This window comes from Curcuma longa, chromosome 11 (genome assembly GCF_044706935.1).
Source record: "Curcuma longa cultivar G26 ecotype Majalengka, Jawa Barat chromosome 11, ITB_CL_G26_1.1, whole genome shotgun sequence".
Classification (NCBI taxonomy): Eukaryota; Viridiplantae; Streptophyta; class Magnoliopsida; order Zingiberales; family Zingiberaceae; genus Curcuma; species Curcuma longa.
Genome location: NC_133871.1, coordinates 2,095,110 through 2,113,819, shown reverse-complemented (window position 1 = coordinate 2,113,819; position 18,710 = coordinate 2,095,110). Strand labels below are relative to the sequence as shown.

Here is an 18,710-nt window from a genome sequence, read left to right as displayed (position 1 = left end):
CAATCGACCATACATGCTAATCTAGTTAACCTGATATTCTGATCAATCGAAAACTTTTATTATTTTGGTCACCCAAACCTCCTCTACTGCACTTGCTTGGAGTTTACTCCTCTAAGACTTCTCACTATCTAGAGTTTACTCCTCTAGATTTTTTTCGTTTGCCAAGCATCCAATCACTCTTGAATTGCTTGAACTTTTCATTGTCAAGCATCCGATCAACCTTAATTGTTTAGACATTTTACCTGTCTAATATCCGATCACTCTTGACTAGCTTGGACTTTTCCTTTGTCAACATCAATCAACTTAATTTGTCATGTCTGGACTTTTACTTTGTCAGACATTTAATGAACTTTGACCTGCCTGAACTTTACCTTTACTAGACATTCAGTCAACCTTGACCTACTTAGACTTTTCTCTTGTCAAGCATTTGGCCAACCTTAACCTCTTAGGTTTTTCCTTTGCTTGAGTCAACCTTGGTCTATCAAGATTTCTTACCAAACTATTAAGCATATAGTTAACATTGACATACTTAGACTTCTTATTAAACTCACTTCCAAGTATCCAGTTTACCTTGACTTGCTTAGATTCTCTTGCTAACTTGGTCAACCTTGACCAAGTTCTGTGGCCAGCCTTATCCAGACTCCATTAAATATATTGTCAAGTAAACATCAAAACTCCAGAGATCGATTACACTTCATACTTAGACTTTTCCTATTTCAATCCATGTTAAAGTTTTGGAATTCTAGACACTATAGGGCTGTCATTGAGTTTTGATCAAAATCTCATTGATGGTTTTAAGAATCTCAAAATCACTAAACTATGATCATTACACTCTTGGGAACCTCATGAGTGTAACTATATCCTCACACCTAGATTCCACAATCTAAATTGAGAGATGTAGTTTTTTAAAATCTTAACAACTTTGAGATAATTTGGTCCAAACTTATTAAAGGGCCTAGGCATATCATCCTTACTCATCAACATCGTCAAAGAGTTTTTAGAATTCTATTGGTTCAGATTATGTCAAGATTTTAAAATTTTAAACATTGTAGAGTCATCAACGAATTTTGATCAAAAATTCATTGATAGTTTTAGAATCCTCATAATTATTTTAAATTAGGACTATTATACTTTTGAGAGCCTTTTGAATATAACCATACCCTCAATCCCAAATTCCGCTATCTAAATTAAGAGATGTGGGTTTTTAACATTTTCACAACTTTGAAATAATTTGGCACAAACTCATTAAAAGACCTAGGTTTGTTATACTTACTCATCAACATTACCAAGGGGTTCCTAGAACTCCTCTAATTAAGACCATGCTAAAATTTTGAAATTCTGGACAATGCAGTGAGTTTTGGCCAAAATTTACATATTGTCTCAAAGTTGTGAAGACTTCAAAAACCTACATCTCTCAATCTAGGCTATGGAATTTAGATCTGAAGGTGGCATGGTTATACTCAAAGAGACTCTTAGGAGTATAATAGTCCTTGTTTAAAATAATTATAAGGTTTTTAAGGCTATTAATTAATTTTTAGCCAAAACTCACTAATGGTCCTATAATATCTAAAATTTTAAAATCTTAACATGGTCTGAACCAGGAGAGTCATATGAATTCTTTAGTGTTGTTGGTGAGTAAATATGATAAGCCTAGGCCTTTAATGAAGCAAATGAAGCAAATGGTGATTTGGCTCACCCCAAGCACCCATCATTGTCGACCCTGCAACAAGATAAAGGGAGGTAAATCAAGATATCAACCAATCTCTTAGGTGGGATGGTTTTTTACTCCGCAAGGGAATAACCCCACGGGAATCAAGTGTTGCCCAATGAAGCATCTCTGCCACCCGAGTGCCAACTCGGCTACGTCCCATGAGAGCCACCTAAGCCCTTTAATGAGCTTATTTCAAATTGTCTTAAGGTTATAAATAATTAAAAAACTCACATCTCTCAATTTATATTGTAGAATCTAGGTCTGAAAATATGCTTACACTTGAGAAGCTCATGAGAGTATAATGGTTATAATGATCCTAGTTTAAAGTGATTCTGAAATTTCTAAGGCATTAATGAATTTTTAGCCAAAACTTGTTGATAATCCTATAGTGTTCAGAATTTCATAATTTTGACATGGTCTTAACCAGAGAAGCTAGTCTTAGAAACCCTTTAGTATTATTGGTGAGTAAATATGATTTGCCTAGACTCTTGAATAAGTTTGTGCTAAATTATTTTAGAGTTGTGAAAATTTTAAAAACTCACATCTCTTGATTTAGACAGTGAAATCTAGGTACGAAGGTATGATTACACTCAGGAGACTCTCAAGAGTGTAATATTGATCTTAATTTAAAGTGATTCTGAAAATATAGTACGAGGGCATTTATACTAAGATTATTAATAAATTTTTGATCAAAATTCATCGATGATCATATAGATTTAAAATTTTAAAATCTTAACATAATTTGAACTTATAGAGTGCTAAAAACCCTTTAATGGTGTTAGTGAGTAATATGATCGGTGTAGGGGTCCTTTAATGAATTTGTGTTAAATTATTTAAAATTGTAAATATTTCAAAAACTCATATCTTTAAATTTAGGTTGTAAAATTTAGGTACGAGGATTGATTATATTTAGGAGATTCTTAAAAGAATAGTTTTAATAATAATTTTAAAATACTTAAGAGATTCTGAAAAGTGTAATAATTTTAATTTAAAATAATTTTAAGATTCTTAAGGTTGTCCATAAATTTTTAATTAAAATTCATTAATAATCTTATAATATTGAGAATTTTAAAATTTTACACCTGGATGGGACGTTAACGCGCATGCAGTCTCCATGTCAAACTCGCACCGCACGATGGATGAGAGAAGAGAGGCCAAGGGAAATTAAAGAAAGAATCGATGGATGAGTATCACTGAATGGCAAACAGCACAAGACTGACAAAGACAGCAATAATGAGAGCATTGAGAGTCAAGCAGAAGAGAAGAGAAGAGAAGAGAAGAGAAGAGAGATCATCTTCCAGCCAATGGACTCTAATACTCTACTGGTCAATAGGCTCAATTTAAATAGCTTGACTCCGAGTCGTCAACGGCTCAATACATGTGGTTTCAATTCAATTTCTCGACTCCTTAATTAGATTCTCAAGTACCACTGCTTGGCATTGTCAATTACCATCCAATTAAATTAAAGAGCTAGCCGGCTCAATGGCTACGCCTCAATTTTATTCGGTCAATTATTTTTAATAATTTAATATTATTTTAATTCAAATTTTTTAAAAAAGTTTGCTTTTAATTTTAATTTATTTAAATTTTAATGATATTATTATTCTTATTAATTATATATCTTATTTTTTAAAACTTAATTAATTCCTCATTCTCCCTATTCACTACAAAAATAAGGGTATTTAGCAACAAAGTTTTGCGACGAAAAAATCGTCGCAAAATTGGGGAGAAAATTTGCGACAAAAGAGGAAGTTGTTGCTAATTTGGAACGAAATTTGCGACAAAAAAATATTTGTTGCAATAATTGCGATGACCTATATTTGTCGCGAAATTTGTCACAAATTTACGACAAATATAATTATTCGTCGCAAATTTGCAACGAAACAACATGCTCGTCATTAAATTTGGCGATCCCGACATAATAAAATACCCGGACCCATTTGATTTGGCGACGAATTTGTGATTCGTCGCAAATTTTGCGACAAATTAACAAGTTCGTCGCAGAATTTGCGACGAATCACTAATTCGTCGCAATTTTTGCGACAAAAAAAGGTATTTGTCGCAATATGTGCGACGAAAGTTTCGACTAAAAGCTATTCGTCGCTAAATTTGGCGATTCCGCCACAACTTATGCAGCCGGGACCCACTTGATTTGGCGACGAATCCGATTATTCGTCGCCAATTGGCGACGAATCATGAATTCGTTGCCAAATTGGCGATTGAATCATCCGTCGCCAATTGGCGACAAATAATCTGATTCGTCGCCAATTTGGCGACGATATTTGCGACGAATATTGATTCGTCGCAAAAGCCCTAACTTAAGTTTTCGGCCGATCCCCTTCTCCCCCCCCCCCCATCGCGTTTTTTCTCTCCTTCGCGCAGAAGCAGCGCTGCTCGGCGGCGATTTCTCGGCTTCCAGCTCCTCCGGCGACGCCAAACTCCTCCGGCGACGAATCCACTCCTAGCTCGAAGGTAAGATCTCGTTTATTTCCTTTTTCGCTGTTGTTTTTCGCTTGTGGGGCTGGAAAGGGGTGGTTGGCGGGGTTGCTGGAGCTCGCCGGCCAGCAGCGCAAGGGTTGCTGGTGCTGGCCGGCGGCGGGCTGGCCGGCGGCGGGCTGCAGCGGGAGTTGGTGTGGCGCCGGCCCGTTGGCTGCAGAAGGTTATTGGGCGCACAGGTGTGGCGGCGGCCGTTGGTGTGGCCGGCGGCGGCGGCGTTGGTGTGGCCGGCGGCGACCAGCCACTAGTGGGGTGCTGTAGGATCAAGGTGGACCGGCAAGAGGGGGGTGAATTGCCTGAAAAATAAAAATCGATCTCTTGCGTTCTTTTCAAGGATAGAAATTAGTGGCAATTAATTAAAACAAACATTAATTAAAATAGTATAATTAAAACTAGTAAAAGACTAACACCAGAGTTTACTTGGTCTCAACCTAGATGGTTGCAGATCCAAGGCAGTTGAAGCGCAGTATGACGATCTCCTTCGTTGAAGGCGGAGAAGCCTTTTACAGACAATTACAGCTCACAGACTTAGAAGAGAAAAGAATAATTGATGCCCTTAACTCTAAACATTCTAAGTCTATTTATAGTATTAGCAAACAAATCTTGATCGTAGATTATTGATAAGATTCTTCAGAGCCATTGATCTTCCGATGCAATCTTGACGGTTGATTAAAGATAAATTTAAATCATAACCATTAGATAAAAGGATAAATATGATCGAAGCTTAATCTTTGGCCAAATCACTTATCCGTTGGCTGATGGCATGCGAGACGTGTGCATGAAAGTTTTGACCAAATCTTTTGGTCAAAGCTTTAACGTTTTATTAAAAACGTTATAAAAACTTTAATTGGATTAAAGTTTATGCAAAAGCTTAATTCAATTAATTGAATTAAAGCTTTATCATGTGAGATGGCTTCGGCCGCACCCATTCTTTTAAGCACGGTCAAAGTTTCATTCCGGTCCAAGTCAAAATGTTGACTTAGTCAAAAGTCAATTTGGTTGACTTTTTGTAGGTAGATCTTCTGAGTGATTTCTGACTAACCGGAGTTAGGCTCACTCGAACCCGACTCCGGCCTTTCGCCCCTCGAGCGTGTTTCCTCCCGGCTTCTTGTCCCTCGGACGTCGCGTACGCCCTTCTCGCTCCACCGGTGTACTCTTCCGCAGCTTCCGCGTCCCTCGGATTGCACCGAGCCCGTCGGCCCATTTCCCCGTGCAATCCTTCTCACCCGCTACGTCTTACGCTCGACTTCCTCCGTACCTAAGCTCCTGCACACTTAGCAAAGGGATCAGAAAAACAACAGGACCTAACTTAACCTAGTTGACCACATCAAAACTAACCGGGGCACCAACAGTTGCTAGACTGCTCGGCCATGGATTGGCGAAGGGATGATCGACCGGCATGAATTGAACGAAGAAGAAGAAAGACCAGGCGGAGGAGTCGGCGGCTCAAAGTCGCGGTGGAGGGAATCTACCGAAGGAGGAGGAGAACAGCTCGGGATCGGAAGCCGAACACCCTGCCGACGGCGGCGGCCAGGGCACGTCCACGATCAGCTGCGTCCAGCTGCAACCGGCGACGAGCACGGCGGCGTACGACGACTACGACGGTCGGCGGCGGCTGAGAAGGGCTCGCGATAGGATGAGGGCGAACGGCCGGTGGTACTGCACTGCCTCGCTCCGCTTGCGGACACCAGCTCGCGCTGTGGAGAAGACAACTCACGGCGAGATCCGGATCGGAATCGCGGCGGAAGACACGAGGAGATGCTACTGTAGGTTTCTTAAAGGGTGGTTTTAGTTAACGGGTCGGTTTACTGAAGATCCAATACCCATTAACCCTAACTTAACAATCGAACCCAAGTCAAACCAACCAACCCTGGCTAAACCAAACCAGCTCAACTAGTACTGTAGCAACCCGGATTTAAGTTTGGTTCACTTGGTTCAGTGGCCAAACGACCTCCGATTTGGTCCAAACAAGTTTCGTTTGGTTCGTCTCCGCGAGACGAATTTTTTTTTTCGTATCCATGTTGAAATTTTTCAGTATCTTACATCTTTATTATATAATATCTTACTCTATGAAAAGAGTCGTCCATTGATATAATCATTACATGCAGATTAATCCTCCATAAACAATTCATAATTGGAGCTTGGAAATTTTCCGTTTACCTCTCCAATTATTTTTAAACCTCATTTACCATTAATCCACTAGTGAGTGGTTTAATTTATAATTCCATTATAAATCAATTGGGCCCAACACTCAGTTCCAAAATTAACAAATGAGGAAATTATCTTTTTGCTTCCCAAAAGAAGGAATGGATTCCACTTCTGTAAATTTATATTCCAGACATTCATTTCAAATATAAATCTAAAATGCAAGTGTTGAGAATGCGTAATTGCAAACATTAAACAAGCAAATTAAGAATCACATAGAAATAAATAGGAGTCTATAATTACTTAAGGATTAAGATCTATCCATATATGATCATCTTTATGATTTAATTTGAATTTCATAGTATAACGGAATTTATTATGAAATTTCTAATTAAATCGGTCCAAATCATACATAATCTCATTATATATAAATGTCCCCATCTAGATGTCTCCACATCGACGGTCCGGATAAGACAGTCACATTCAAAATGTTCATGGGCCGCATTAGTGATGTTTTAATTAAGGATCTCATACTTTAATTAATTTCATCACAGACTTAATTTAAGTTTATTATCCATAATTTAATCCTATTGTATATATAACTCTTATATATACTAAATTATGACTACATCCAATAAACTAAGGATTTTTCTATGATATTCAAAACAAAATATGTTCAATGATAAATGTCGCTTTTATTAAAAAAATATATAATTCAATTACAATGCTTTGAGGGCACTATCCCCAACAATCTCCTGTTGGGACCGAGGCGTTTGCTAGAGGGGGGTGAATATCGATTTCTCGATCTTTCTCTGCAAGATAGTTAGCGGAAGCAAAATACAATATACAAAACAAAGAACAATCGCTAACCCATTCGATTTACTTGGTATCCACCTTTACGAGGTGACTAATCCAAGGATCCACACACAGCGAGCACCTTTCCACTATGAACCTTCTCCTTTTCAAAGAGCACTTTGAAAGCGGAGAAACCTTTACAAATCGATCTCTTCCTTGTAGAAGATTGGTAGTGAAGTTTAGAGGAAGAGGAATCAAGTTTACAATGATTGGAGTTCGTGCAAAAATATAGAAGAATGAAATCGCTGCTTCTCCAATCGGCAAACTGTGTTTTTATAGAATTCTGTGCATCAGTCGACTGTTCCAAGAGCCAGTCGACTGATGGGCTTCAACGACTCTTTAATACGCATTTAATTCGCCAGTTGTCACCCAACGGTAGTCTATCAATCGACTGCTCTAACACCAGTCGACTGGTACCAGTCGACTGCTCACTCGACTGATCTTTCTGTTCGCTTTGATGTGCCTCTGATCAATATCCAGTCGACTGAAACTACAGTCCAGTCGACTGATACTTCTTATCAGTCGACTGAAACTACAGTCCAGTCGACTGATACTTCTTATCAGTCGACTGAATCACAATTCCAGTCGACTGACCAAGTTGAAACTCCTCTTTTAGCTTCTTCTTCAACTCTTAGCCTTGACGCAAACATTCAAACGTCTTTCACAGGCCTCGTGCCCTTCCTTGCACTAGCTTGAGACGTTTCCCTCAGCTTCGTCGTGCTAAGTCTTCCTTTGCCAAGAGGTCGCGCCTCCGGGACTTCACATTTGCCAAGAGGCCGCGGAGACTTCACCTTTGCCAAGAGGTCGCGCCTCCGGGACTTCACCTTTGCCAAGTCTTCCAACCTGGACTTTCCTGTGAACTTAATTCACACACGTTAGATCACCAACATTGTCTAACTTAAACTCATTTTAGCCAAACATTAAAATCCAATTCACTTGGGGCACGATTGCACCAACAATCTTCCCTTTTTGATGTTTGACAAAAATTTATTTAAGTTAGGTTTTTAATACAACATTATATAATAACATCAAATTATCACAATGATATTAAATGAATCATGAATCGATAATCATGAATAACAACATAAAAGTATTAAAGTCTAACTTTAAACAACTCATTCTCCCCCTTTTTGACAATAAACAAAAAGCAATCATAATTAACATGAAAAATAAAACCAGGTAAAAAGAATCTCAAATAGGTAGTATTTATCATGATAGTATTGGTATTTTCTCCCCCTTAACACATACTCCTCCTTTGTTCAAGCAATTTCGACTCGCCTTTGTTCATCAAAAAGAACTCATTCTTCCCCTTTTTGACAATCATCAGAAAGCAACAGGAACCAATAAGGAGGAGAAAGAAATTTTGATTTTAAGAGCAATAAGGAGCATAACATGTTCAACTTATCAATATTGGACATAATTTTGACAACTTATCAATATTTTAGGTTTAGATCAGTCCAATTGGTCAATAATGGTATTTTAGAGTATACACTAAAAGTTGGTGGTCAAAGAGTGATCAATTGCCAAGAAACTGATCAAATACATAATTGAACAGAGACATTAGTCGACTGTTATCTGCATCAATAGACAGATGACTATAAAATCTAATTTTTCAGCTCATTTTAAATATAAATTAAATATTTTTTGAAACGATTCTAAAAGTTAGTGAACATGCTTATATATTCATTTGGACTCTTATGCTTAATGACCAAGATCGAATTTTCTACTTACTTTTTGTTTTATTTTTTAATATTTGAATATTAATTTCATTTATTTTTGGTGAAATTTCAGAAACTTTAATAGTCTTCTAATTAATTTCCATTAATGCAAATAAATATTTGAATAAAAAATGGGAAGCCAGCGAGAAATCGGCCGTTTTAAGAAAATTCTAAAAGGGAAATAATTAATTAAAAAGGATTTACGGTTTTAATTGTAAAAGGAAAACAGCCTAAAAATCGCAGGACCTTAAATGAAAATTCTTAATTATAATATAGAAAAATATTTAATTAAAATTGGTTTTATAGCATGAAATTAATTGTACATTAATTTAATTGCACTGTTTAAGTTAGATAATATTGAGAAATCAAATTTTAAAAATTAATATATTTACAGTTTTAGAGTAATTAATATTTCCATATTTTAATTAGATTGTGCATTTATAATTGTGCTATTTTACTCCGTTAAGTAAGAAATATTATAATTATTAGATAAATTATCACGCGCAAAAAAAAAAGAGTCAACACGATCATATATTAAAAAAGAATTTCCTTTATATTTATCTAAAAATACTTTTATTTTAGCATTTAGTGTAGTTTTGGCTAAAAATGTTATGTACATAATGGAGAGAAATTTTAATTGAAATAAATTTAATTAATATTAGAACAGTTTATTATATTTTGTAGTAGTTTTAGTTAAAAACTGAATATTCGTGGACAAATTGAATATTCGATTCTATAAAATTTATTTATGCTCTTTTAATAATAAAAAAGTCTAGAAACAAACAAGTTGAATATTAGTAAACTTGGTTGGTTAATATTTATAAATAAAGTTCATCATCCAATAAACATATTATTAACTTTTATAAAATTTATGTATTTTATTTTTTAATTTAAATTTATAAAAATAACAATTCATAATTTTTTTAATAAAAGTTTTATGTATCAAATATCCTAATAGTATAGTAAGGGTATGATTATTTTTTTAATATTTGGCTTTTTTATGATAATAAAAATTAAAGATGCTTTTTTAAAAAAAAATTCACAAATAATAATATTTTTTAAAATACTAAAGTTATTTATCAAAAATAGGTAAAGTTTTAGGGGCTAAAAGGTTAAAAGGGTTGAAATGAAATTTCTGTTACTTTATGTATTTAAATTGATATTGGTCGTTGCGGTTTTCCGTCCAAAACAATTGGGGGCGGCTGCTTTTTTGTCTCCGCTCGCTGACCAAAACCGGGTGCGCCACCGCCACCACCACCACCGGCCCGCTGTTTTGGCTGCTGTTCTACGACGACTCCCTTCCTACCCGATCGCACAAATCTGCGCAGCTATCGTCCCCCTCATCGCCGTACTCGGAATCGGAATCGTACTGCCTTCTTCGCCTGCATTTTGCCGTGTCGGAAGGGTTGCTGGGATGAATCTTGTGATGGTCGGTCCGGGGTCCGAGTAGGGGCGTATTGGGTGGCAGTTGATCTTGGCGGATTCATCGGTTTCTGTTGCTGAAGATTTTAATTGGAGTTCCCGTCCGGGTAATTTGCGTTTCCCTGACTTTCCCTTTCTGTTTGTTGCTGGAAAATGGGAATTAGGGTTTCGCGGTTTGTGTTCTCTGGTGCATCGTAAAAATTGCGGTGTCCGAAGGGTTCGCATTCTCTTCATTTAGGGAATTGAAGGCCAACAGATGAAATTTGCTGTTCATTTCGTTGCAAAATTCGTTTTCCCCTTCAAATTAGGAGATCTCAGTGTTGTCCTGTTTCAAATTGCGTTTCCATGGGATGCAATTTGAATTTGCTTCTAATTGACGGGTTGAGCTGGTTTTAAAAACTTGTCCTTTACGTTGTAGTTTTTGGAGACGATACAATCTTTTTCACAGTTGCACTTTGCTGTACGCCAACGCTACTAATCTATTGTATGTTTAACTTGTAACTTATTGGACAGAATACTTCAGTAGGAAAGGGATGGCCATCGCTACCCAACTTGCTAAGAATAAGAAAATGAGTTGATTGTTTGGATATTCGGATATTTGGGCATTGGGAGACTTGTTGATAATGGAGAGGTGTTCTACATTTGATCAGTAGATTGTGTTGGATCAGATGGAGGTGATACATCTTCAAGAAGTTAGGGAAGAAATTTGAATGCTTTCAAACTTCATGAGCTTTGTTGCTTACAATATCAGGCCGATGAAGGTTGAGTTTGTTGATACTGATACATTGTAGAAGATGGCGTTAGTGTGTAGAGGCATCCTTTACTTTTCAATTGTTTTAGTTTTTCTCTGTTCTTCTTGTCTTTCTGATTCTGAGAAGATACCTGCACCAAGAATTAGGACAGCTCCTCAGAGAAACCTAGAAAGTGTGGTCATTGGTGGATCTGGTAAAGTTGCTGGATTTGATAGCTCTGAAGGCCGATTTCAAGAGTTTAATGACAGAAAAGCAGGTAAAGCTAGAGTTTCAGTTTCAACTGTCGCATGGCTTACACTTGCGATGGCTGCAGCAACTGGCTTGGGTGCGGTGCCATTTTTCTTCATAGAGCTGGAGCCACAGTATGCAGGTGTCTGTAACGGTATGGCTGCTGGAGTGATGCTTGCTGCAAGCTTTGATTTAGTAGAAGAGGGACAGAACTATGGTAGTGGAAATTGGGTTGTTTTCGGGATTTTAGCTGGAGGAATCTTTATTTTGCTGTGTAAGAAGGTAATTATGTTTATATCCAGGCTTTCCCTTCAATTTGTCTTATTGTTTATATTTGTTAACTATCTATCTCCTTATCTTTTCTGTATTTAGTGATTATGTGCATCTAATCTCTTATATTAATAGTTTTAAGTGGGTTGTATTTTTTGGTTATAACCTACCTCAATGTTTAATCTTAACACACATTGACTTGGAACCATACTCCTCTGCCTTCTGTTCCGCGGGTCGTCAATGGTTAACAATAGCATTGTAATTACAGCTAAGGTCATAATGAAATTTGGCAAGCAAATTCCCAATAAAATTTACCATGCAGCTCTTTTGAGTCCAAACATTGTACCTCTATTTATTTAGAATGGGTGTGTTAGCACATCAGTTATACATTATGTTTGGTATATTCTATTAATGGGATTGAGGATAGCAATATTTGAGCATCTCCCTTCATTATGTAGTAATGTTTTTGACTTGCTTATGCTTAGTCTCTTCACAATTAATTCGTGGTTGCCTCCTGAAAGCCAACATATGATTATGTGAGAGTTATGGCATGGGGCCAAATCAGAGTATTAAATGTTAAGAAAAATCATTTAACCCTGTGAGGACTGGGTAATTAGTTTCAACTTGTACTTAGTCTTATTGATGATTATATTTGTGTGCACATTCTACTTTTTCCTATTGAATTCAGGAAATTATCTTTCATCCTTTCTTCCCTGTAACACAACAATTACATGTAGAATCAATCTCTTCTCTTGCTATTTGCTTATGCTCGTTTCTTGGAAATACTAAGCTTCTAAAAAATGTGTTCCTGTAGTTTTTGGAACAATATGGAGAAGTGAGCATGTTAGACATCAAAGGTGCTGATGCAAGTAAAGTCATTCTTGTCGTCGGTATAATGACACTTCATTCCTTCGGCGAGGGGTCTGGTGTCGGCGTATCTTTTGCTGGTCCAAAGGGATTATCTCAAGGCCTTTTGGTGACTTTAGCCATTGCTGTCCATAATATTCCTGAAGGCCTGGCTGTTAGCATGGTACTTGCATCACGAGGGGTTTCCCCGCACAAAGCCATGCTGTGGAGCGTCATCACATCCTTGCCACAGGTAAACAACCAGTTCCTTTAGTTCTCTAAGTTTGATGTAAACTGATTATGAGATTCTTTTCATTCTCTTGTAATTTCCAAACTGGAAGTTGAAATATAGTTTTGTTTTCTCGGACCTCAGCCCATTGTTGCTGTCCCATCTTTCCTCTGCGCCGACACATTCAACAAAGTCCTGCCTTTCTGTACGGGTTTTGCTGCTGGATGCATGATCTGGATGGTCATTGCAGAAGTTCTCCCTGATGCATTCAAGGTAATCAACCAGTCGATATCTCTCTCTCTGGTCGCCTTCATATCCAGATCTTTCCTGGTCACTGCCCTCTTCTGATTTCAGGAAGCTGTTCCATCTCAAGTTGCTTCTGCAGGCACCCTTGCTGTAGCATTCATGGAAACTTTGAGCACAGTGCTTCAAAGTTTTAGCGACGATTCCAGGTTCGTTTGATCGTCCGTATTCTCTATAAGGAAAATAGTATCTTAATATGATGAAACTATTATCTCTAACATCTAATTGCAGTTTCGAAGACAAATCTGGTTTCTTAGTGTCTTTACTCTTTGGTCTTGGACCATTGCTGGGCGGCATCATCCTCGTCGCTTTTGCACTCGCCTTCCATCTGCAGCATTCCATTCTCATGGGCATGGCTTCTGGAGTAGCATTTGTTCTCGCCGTATGGAGGCCGCTCCAGCTACTTGCGTCGTTAAAGATCGGACTGTTTTCCCTTTCACTGTTCCTTATAGCAGGCTCCGCCCTCTACAACATGGCTGCGGCCAGCGTGCTGCGACTGTTCCGGCACAGAAAGTCCTCGATCAACGAGATTGCACATTCATCTAGTTGTTCCTTCAGCGCTCTCACTCTCCAATCATTCAGCGCTTGCGGAGCTATTTCTCTACATGCCTTAGCAGAGGGGCTTGCTCTAGGTGTGGCAGCCCCGAAGGCGTATGGACTCGGTCGCCACATGGTTATTCCAGTCTCACTGCATGGGCTCCCGCGAGGTGCTGCCATTGCGAGCTGTATCTTCGGAGCCACAAATAGCTGGAAAGCGGCATTAGCTGCTGCAGCCTTGTCTGGACTCGCCGGTCCTGCATCAGCCATCGGAGCTATTCTCGCCGGCATCGATTACAGCGGCCTCGACTACTTGATGGTCTTTGCCTGCGGCGCATTGGTTCCTAGTTTCGGTACGATATTGCAGCGGGCACTGAAGCTGGAAGCGAGGAAGAGCATTTTGGGTCTCCTCATGGGGATTGGCTTTGCATCGTTCTGTTTGATGTCGACCAGGCTGGTTTGCTTGCACACCCCTTACTGCAACTCAGCCCCCGAAGCCGTCACATAGGCAGCGAAATTGGAATGATATCGAGCAGGAGTGTGATTGTAGGGGCAGCGAAGTACGAGTATGAGACTGAGATCATTTCATTGAACTTGTTGGAGGATTTGGGAAATTGGTTTTTGTATCATATTTCTAAGTATCAAATCTTACAACACCCTAAACCCATTAGACACATTGAACATTCATGAATTATGATGGAGTTGAGTTGCTCGTCTGTAGCATGTCTGAATCGATTTTAAAAATAGAATTTTTTTTTTTTTCAAAATCATTAGGATTGCAAACGAGCTGAGTCTAGCTTCATGGTATTCATTCAAGTTTATTTAATAAAGTAATAGTATGAAATCAAATTGAGTTAAAAATAAATTAAATTATTAAAATAATTATTTAAATTTGATTTGATTTTTTTTATAAGTTTGAATTTAGTCTGTTTGATTATTTAAAAATTTTATAATGTTAAATTTGATAATATAAATTTATTTGTTATTTTAATTTTATTTATTCATTTATCATATTAATGAGAATTTTATTAATAAATATAATTTATTTCAATAAAAAATAAAATCTATTATTCTAGCGATCCCACATGGTCGATTTCATAACCATCTGTGAGAAAATAAATCTAAAAATTACAGTTAACCATTACGAGAGAGTATTGTCTCGACTTTGTCAAAATTCAATTCTTATCCATTTCAATAAATCTGTCCCTTATTAATCAATTTAGTCATGTCCTGAAAGCAATTTCACAATTCTTGTTCTTTTTGCTCATAGACTCCTCGTCTATAGCATGACATCAGATCAACATGCATTAATTTCATGAGGGGTCCAGTTAGCTCATCATGGCATCAACCATGTACTTTTATTTGGTTCAACTATTAATGTGCCATTATAATTTTGAGGCAAGGGAAAAAAAATTAACCTTAGTGACAAAATATTGACCGAACTACTTAGATAATTTTTACCTCGACCAATTTAATATTTGACATACAAGTCACATTCACATAGATTCAATGTAATCTAATTTTTTTTTTTTTTTTTTTGCCTATGAGACATGACTAAGTTGATTAGTGCGGGACAGATAAGGTTGAATCTCAGTAAAATCGATACAATGCTCTTTCCGTAGTGGTTAATTATAATTTCTTGATTTACCTCTTCACAAATGATCGTGAGACCGATATATCGTGTGAGATCATTAAAATAACGAATTCCACCTTTTTACTAAAATATAATTTAAGTTTTAAATTTGTAGTCAGCGCATATAAGAAAGAGAGCCTTTTATTCATACATATTTACTATATTTAAAATTAGTCTATAAATTTTTTTTTAAAACTCTCAATGTGAAGTTATTCATCTATTCATTTTCATTCACTCTTATGAAAGAATATATAATATTACAATCATTTTGACCGTATTTAAGTGATTTTAATTAAAATTAAAAATAATTAAGTAAAATAGAAAATTATAATATGAATTGGAACTATTTTGGAAAAAAATTTGCTAAATTATTACTGAAACACAAATTCTTCTAGATGAAAAAATAAGATTAGGTGCTCTTAGAATATTTGTTCAACATGAGGAATACATATTTTTTTACTCAAAAAATAGTCTCTCTCTCTCTCTCTGTAGATATATATGTATATTAAATTTTAAATTATTTATAATATGCTAAGCATTTAAAAAGAATATCAATTATCTGTTAGATCTACAATTAAAAAATTATAATATCAATAATATCTAAATCTAAAAAAATTATGGGTAAAAATCAAAAGTATAATTCTTATTATTATTTTCGTCCAAAGCGGATTCCAATTTTTAAAAATATTAAAATAATATTTTATCATATTTTTCATTCTAAAAAATATCTTTGTCATGGTAAATTTAATTAGCGCATTGCTACCACATTAACAATTTTGATTAAAATTGTTAAAATGTGTAGCTGTTTTATTTTAAATTAAATTTAATTGTAACAATTTTAGTCAAAAGCTTCTATTATTAATGGGTTTAGATAAAATTATCACATGTTATAATAGCTTTGAATGAAACTATTATACATTGTAGTAAGAATATTAAAATTATAGTCTTGGGCATATATAGCTGAGTTAATTACGACATAACAGACTTATAAAAGAAAATAAAAGTTTGAATCTCAGTGAAGCTGAATAATATTTTTCTCCGTCATGATCAATTGTAATTTTTCGATTCACCTCTTCATAGATGGTGGTAGGGTCGACCGTGTTGGGCCGTTATATTCATGATTAATTAATTGATTCAAATAACTAAATATCTGAATTATAAATAATAATAATAAATAAATTTGACTAATTTAAAATATTTAAGTAATTTTGATTCAGTTAAATTTTTTATTTAATAATATTACATGCATCACAATTTTGCTTTAAATAATTTTCGCAAAAGCTCTAGTATTGGAAGAAAGATATTTTTTAAATGAAAAATGGAATTAAGCATTGTTTTAATATTTTAAAAATTAAGGTGCCCTTTTGACAATAAAAAAACAAGGAGCATTATTTTAATTTTTGACAAAAATTATTTTTAATAAATAAATTTCAATAACCTCTAAATAATCAGGTAGATTTTATTAGACTCATTATTTATAATTTCATTAACTATGTCTTACTGTGTAAAAATTATAGCTCAAGAGGGGGGCATTTTAATAATTTTAACATCAGGCACATTTTTGAAAAAATGGTATTGTACATGACTGCTTTGTTTGGGAGGAGGGTGAGAGGGAAGAGTAAATAAAAGGAACGTGAATTTTGACTTTTATTTGGGATAAAATAAGTTAAGAATGAAAAGAGCAAAGATAGATAATTTTCACTTTTACACGTTCATGAATCATTATAATTTTTTATACTATGATTTGGGATGTAAAAAGAGAAAAGAGAACTCAAAAATATTTTATTATAATTTTATCTTAATTTTTAAATATTAATTTTTAAATTAACTCATCTATTTAGGTATCTTGTTTTTCCGTCCGCTCGTATTCCACAACGTTGACATTGATTTTCGCCACAAATCTCTTTGAGGACAAGATTAAAGATGACAGAGATAGATAATCATAATCTTCTCCTCCTCCTCCTCCACGAACAGAGACTTATTTAAAGAGCATGCATTATTTATTTTAGAACCTTTCATACCCCCAACTTCTACGTGCAATATTGATAAAATTTTTTAATTTCTCATCCGTCCTCTACATGCATCATGTTTTAAAAAAATGAGGATATTTTTGAATCTTAATTTGAATATATTTAAATTAAAATGATGTAAAAATAATCAAAATTTAATTTGAGTTCAACTCACGAATAATATATGAATAATTAAATAAAATATTATAAATTTGAAGTCAACTCAAGAAAATTATCGAACATACTCAACTTTAAATGGAATTCAAAATTTTCAAATTCGAATAAAATATTTTTTAACAAATTTGAAAAGCTTTTTAATTTTTTAAATATTTGAATATTAATTTCATATATTTTTGGTAAAATGTCAGAATTTTGTAGTCTTCTAATTAATTTAATTTAATACAAATAAATATTTGAATAAAAAATAATTGGATGCCAGCTAGAAATCAGATGTTTTAAGAAAAATCTATAAGGAAAATAATTAATTAACAAGGATTTACGGTTTTAACTGAAAAAGGAAAACAGCCTAAAAATCGCATGAGTTGAAATGAAAAATATTAATTATAATATAGAAAATATTTAATTAAAAAAGGATTTATAAATCTGGAGAAGCCTTTATTTCTTTTTTCTTTAGCTTTTGGTATTTAATATAGATAAGTATAAAAATTAACTATACATTAATTTATTTAAGTTAAAAAATCAAGTTAATTGAAATCATAATCCCATGTTCTGAATTAATTGGACTGTTTTGTTAAGAAATCAAAATTTAAAAATTAATATATTTACAATTTTAGAGTAATTAATATTTCCATATTTTAATTTTTTCTGTTAAGTAAGAAATATTATAATTATTAGATAAATTAACAAGGGCAAAAATTTAAAAAAGAAAAGAAAATGATCATATATTGGAAAAAAATATTAAAAGGTAGCTAAAAATACTTTTTATTTTAATATTTATAATAGTTTTTACTAAATGATTATGGAGAAATTTTAATTGAAATAATTTAAATTAATGTTAGAATAATATTATTATATATTGTAAATGCAGTTTGATGTTGTAAAATTTATGTTAAGATGGTAAATGAGTGAATACAATTTATTTAAATATATTCAGAAGATTAAAATTTAAATTATAATGGAGATAAATATTTTAAAAATTAATTTTTAAATATATAAAAATTATATTCTAAATTTACCATCTAGATTTACTTGAACATCTCTTTGTTAATATTTACAAATAAAGTTAATGAGCCAATAAGCATATTTATTAACTTTTATAAGAGAACGATTATAAAGGTTCTATGCAATTTTGATTTGTACTTAATGCAATTATCAAAAACAAACAAAATATGCCTCGACAAATTCAAAATATACCTTGATAAATTAATGTATAATTTTTTTTAATGATTAGATGACTTAAGAACGATGAGTTAATTAAAAATATTCATAAAATTGAATCAATTATTTTTAAAATTAATCGATTTAAATTAAATATTTAATATCAATTTAAAAAAAATCTAACTTGTATTATCTTAATTATTAATTATTCTTTTGAA

General features: G+C 34.3%; 1 protein-coding gene across 1 annotated transcript; it reads left to right on the top strand.

Annotated features, from left to right (window-relative positions):
• Positions 1-10,141: 10,141 nt before the first annotated feature.
• Positions 10,142-14,235, top strand: LOC141838533 (putative zinc transporter At3g08650). Its single transcript, XM_074726039.1, has 6 exons — positions 10,142-10,454; positions 10,861-11,609; positions 12,412-12,696; positions 12,817-12,945; positions 13,027-13,124; positions 13,207-14,235. Exons 2-6 carry the CDS (start codon positions 11,142-11,144, stop codon positions 14,018-14,020), a joined length of 1,794 nt encoding a protein of 597 aa, XP_074582140.1. The 5' UTR covers positions 10,142-10,454; positions 10,861-11,141; the 3' UTR covers positions 14,021-14,235.
• Positions 14,236-18,710: the final 4,475 nt, after the last annotated feature.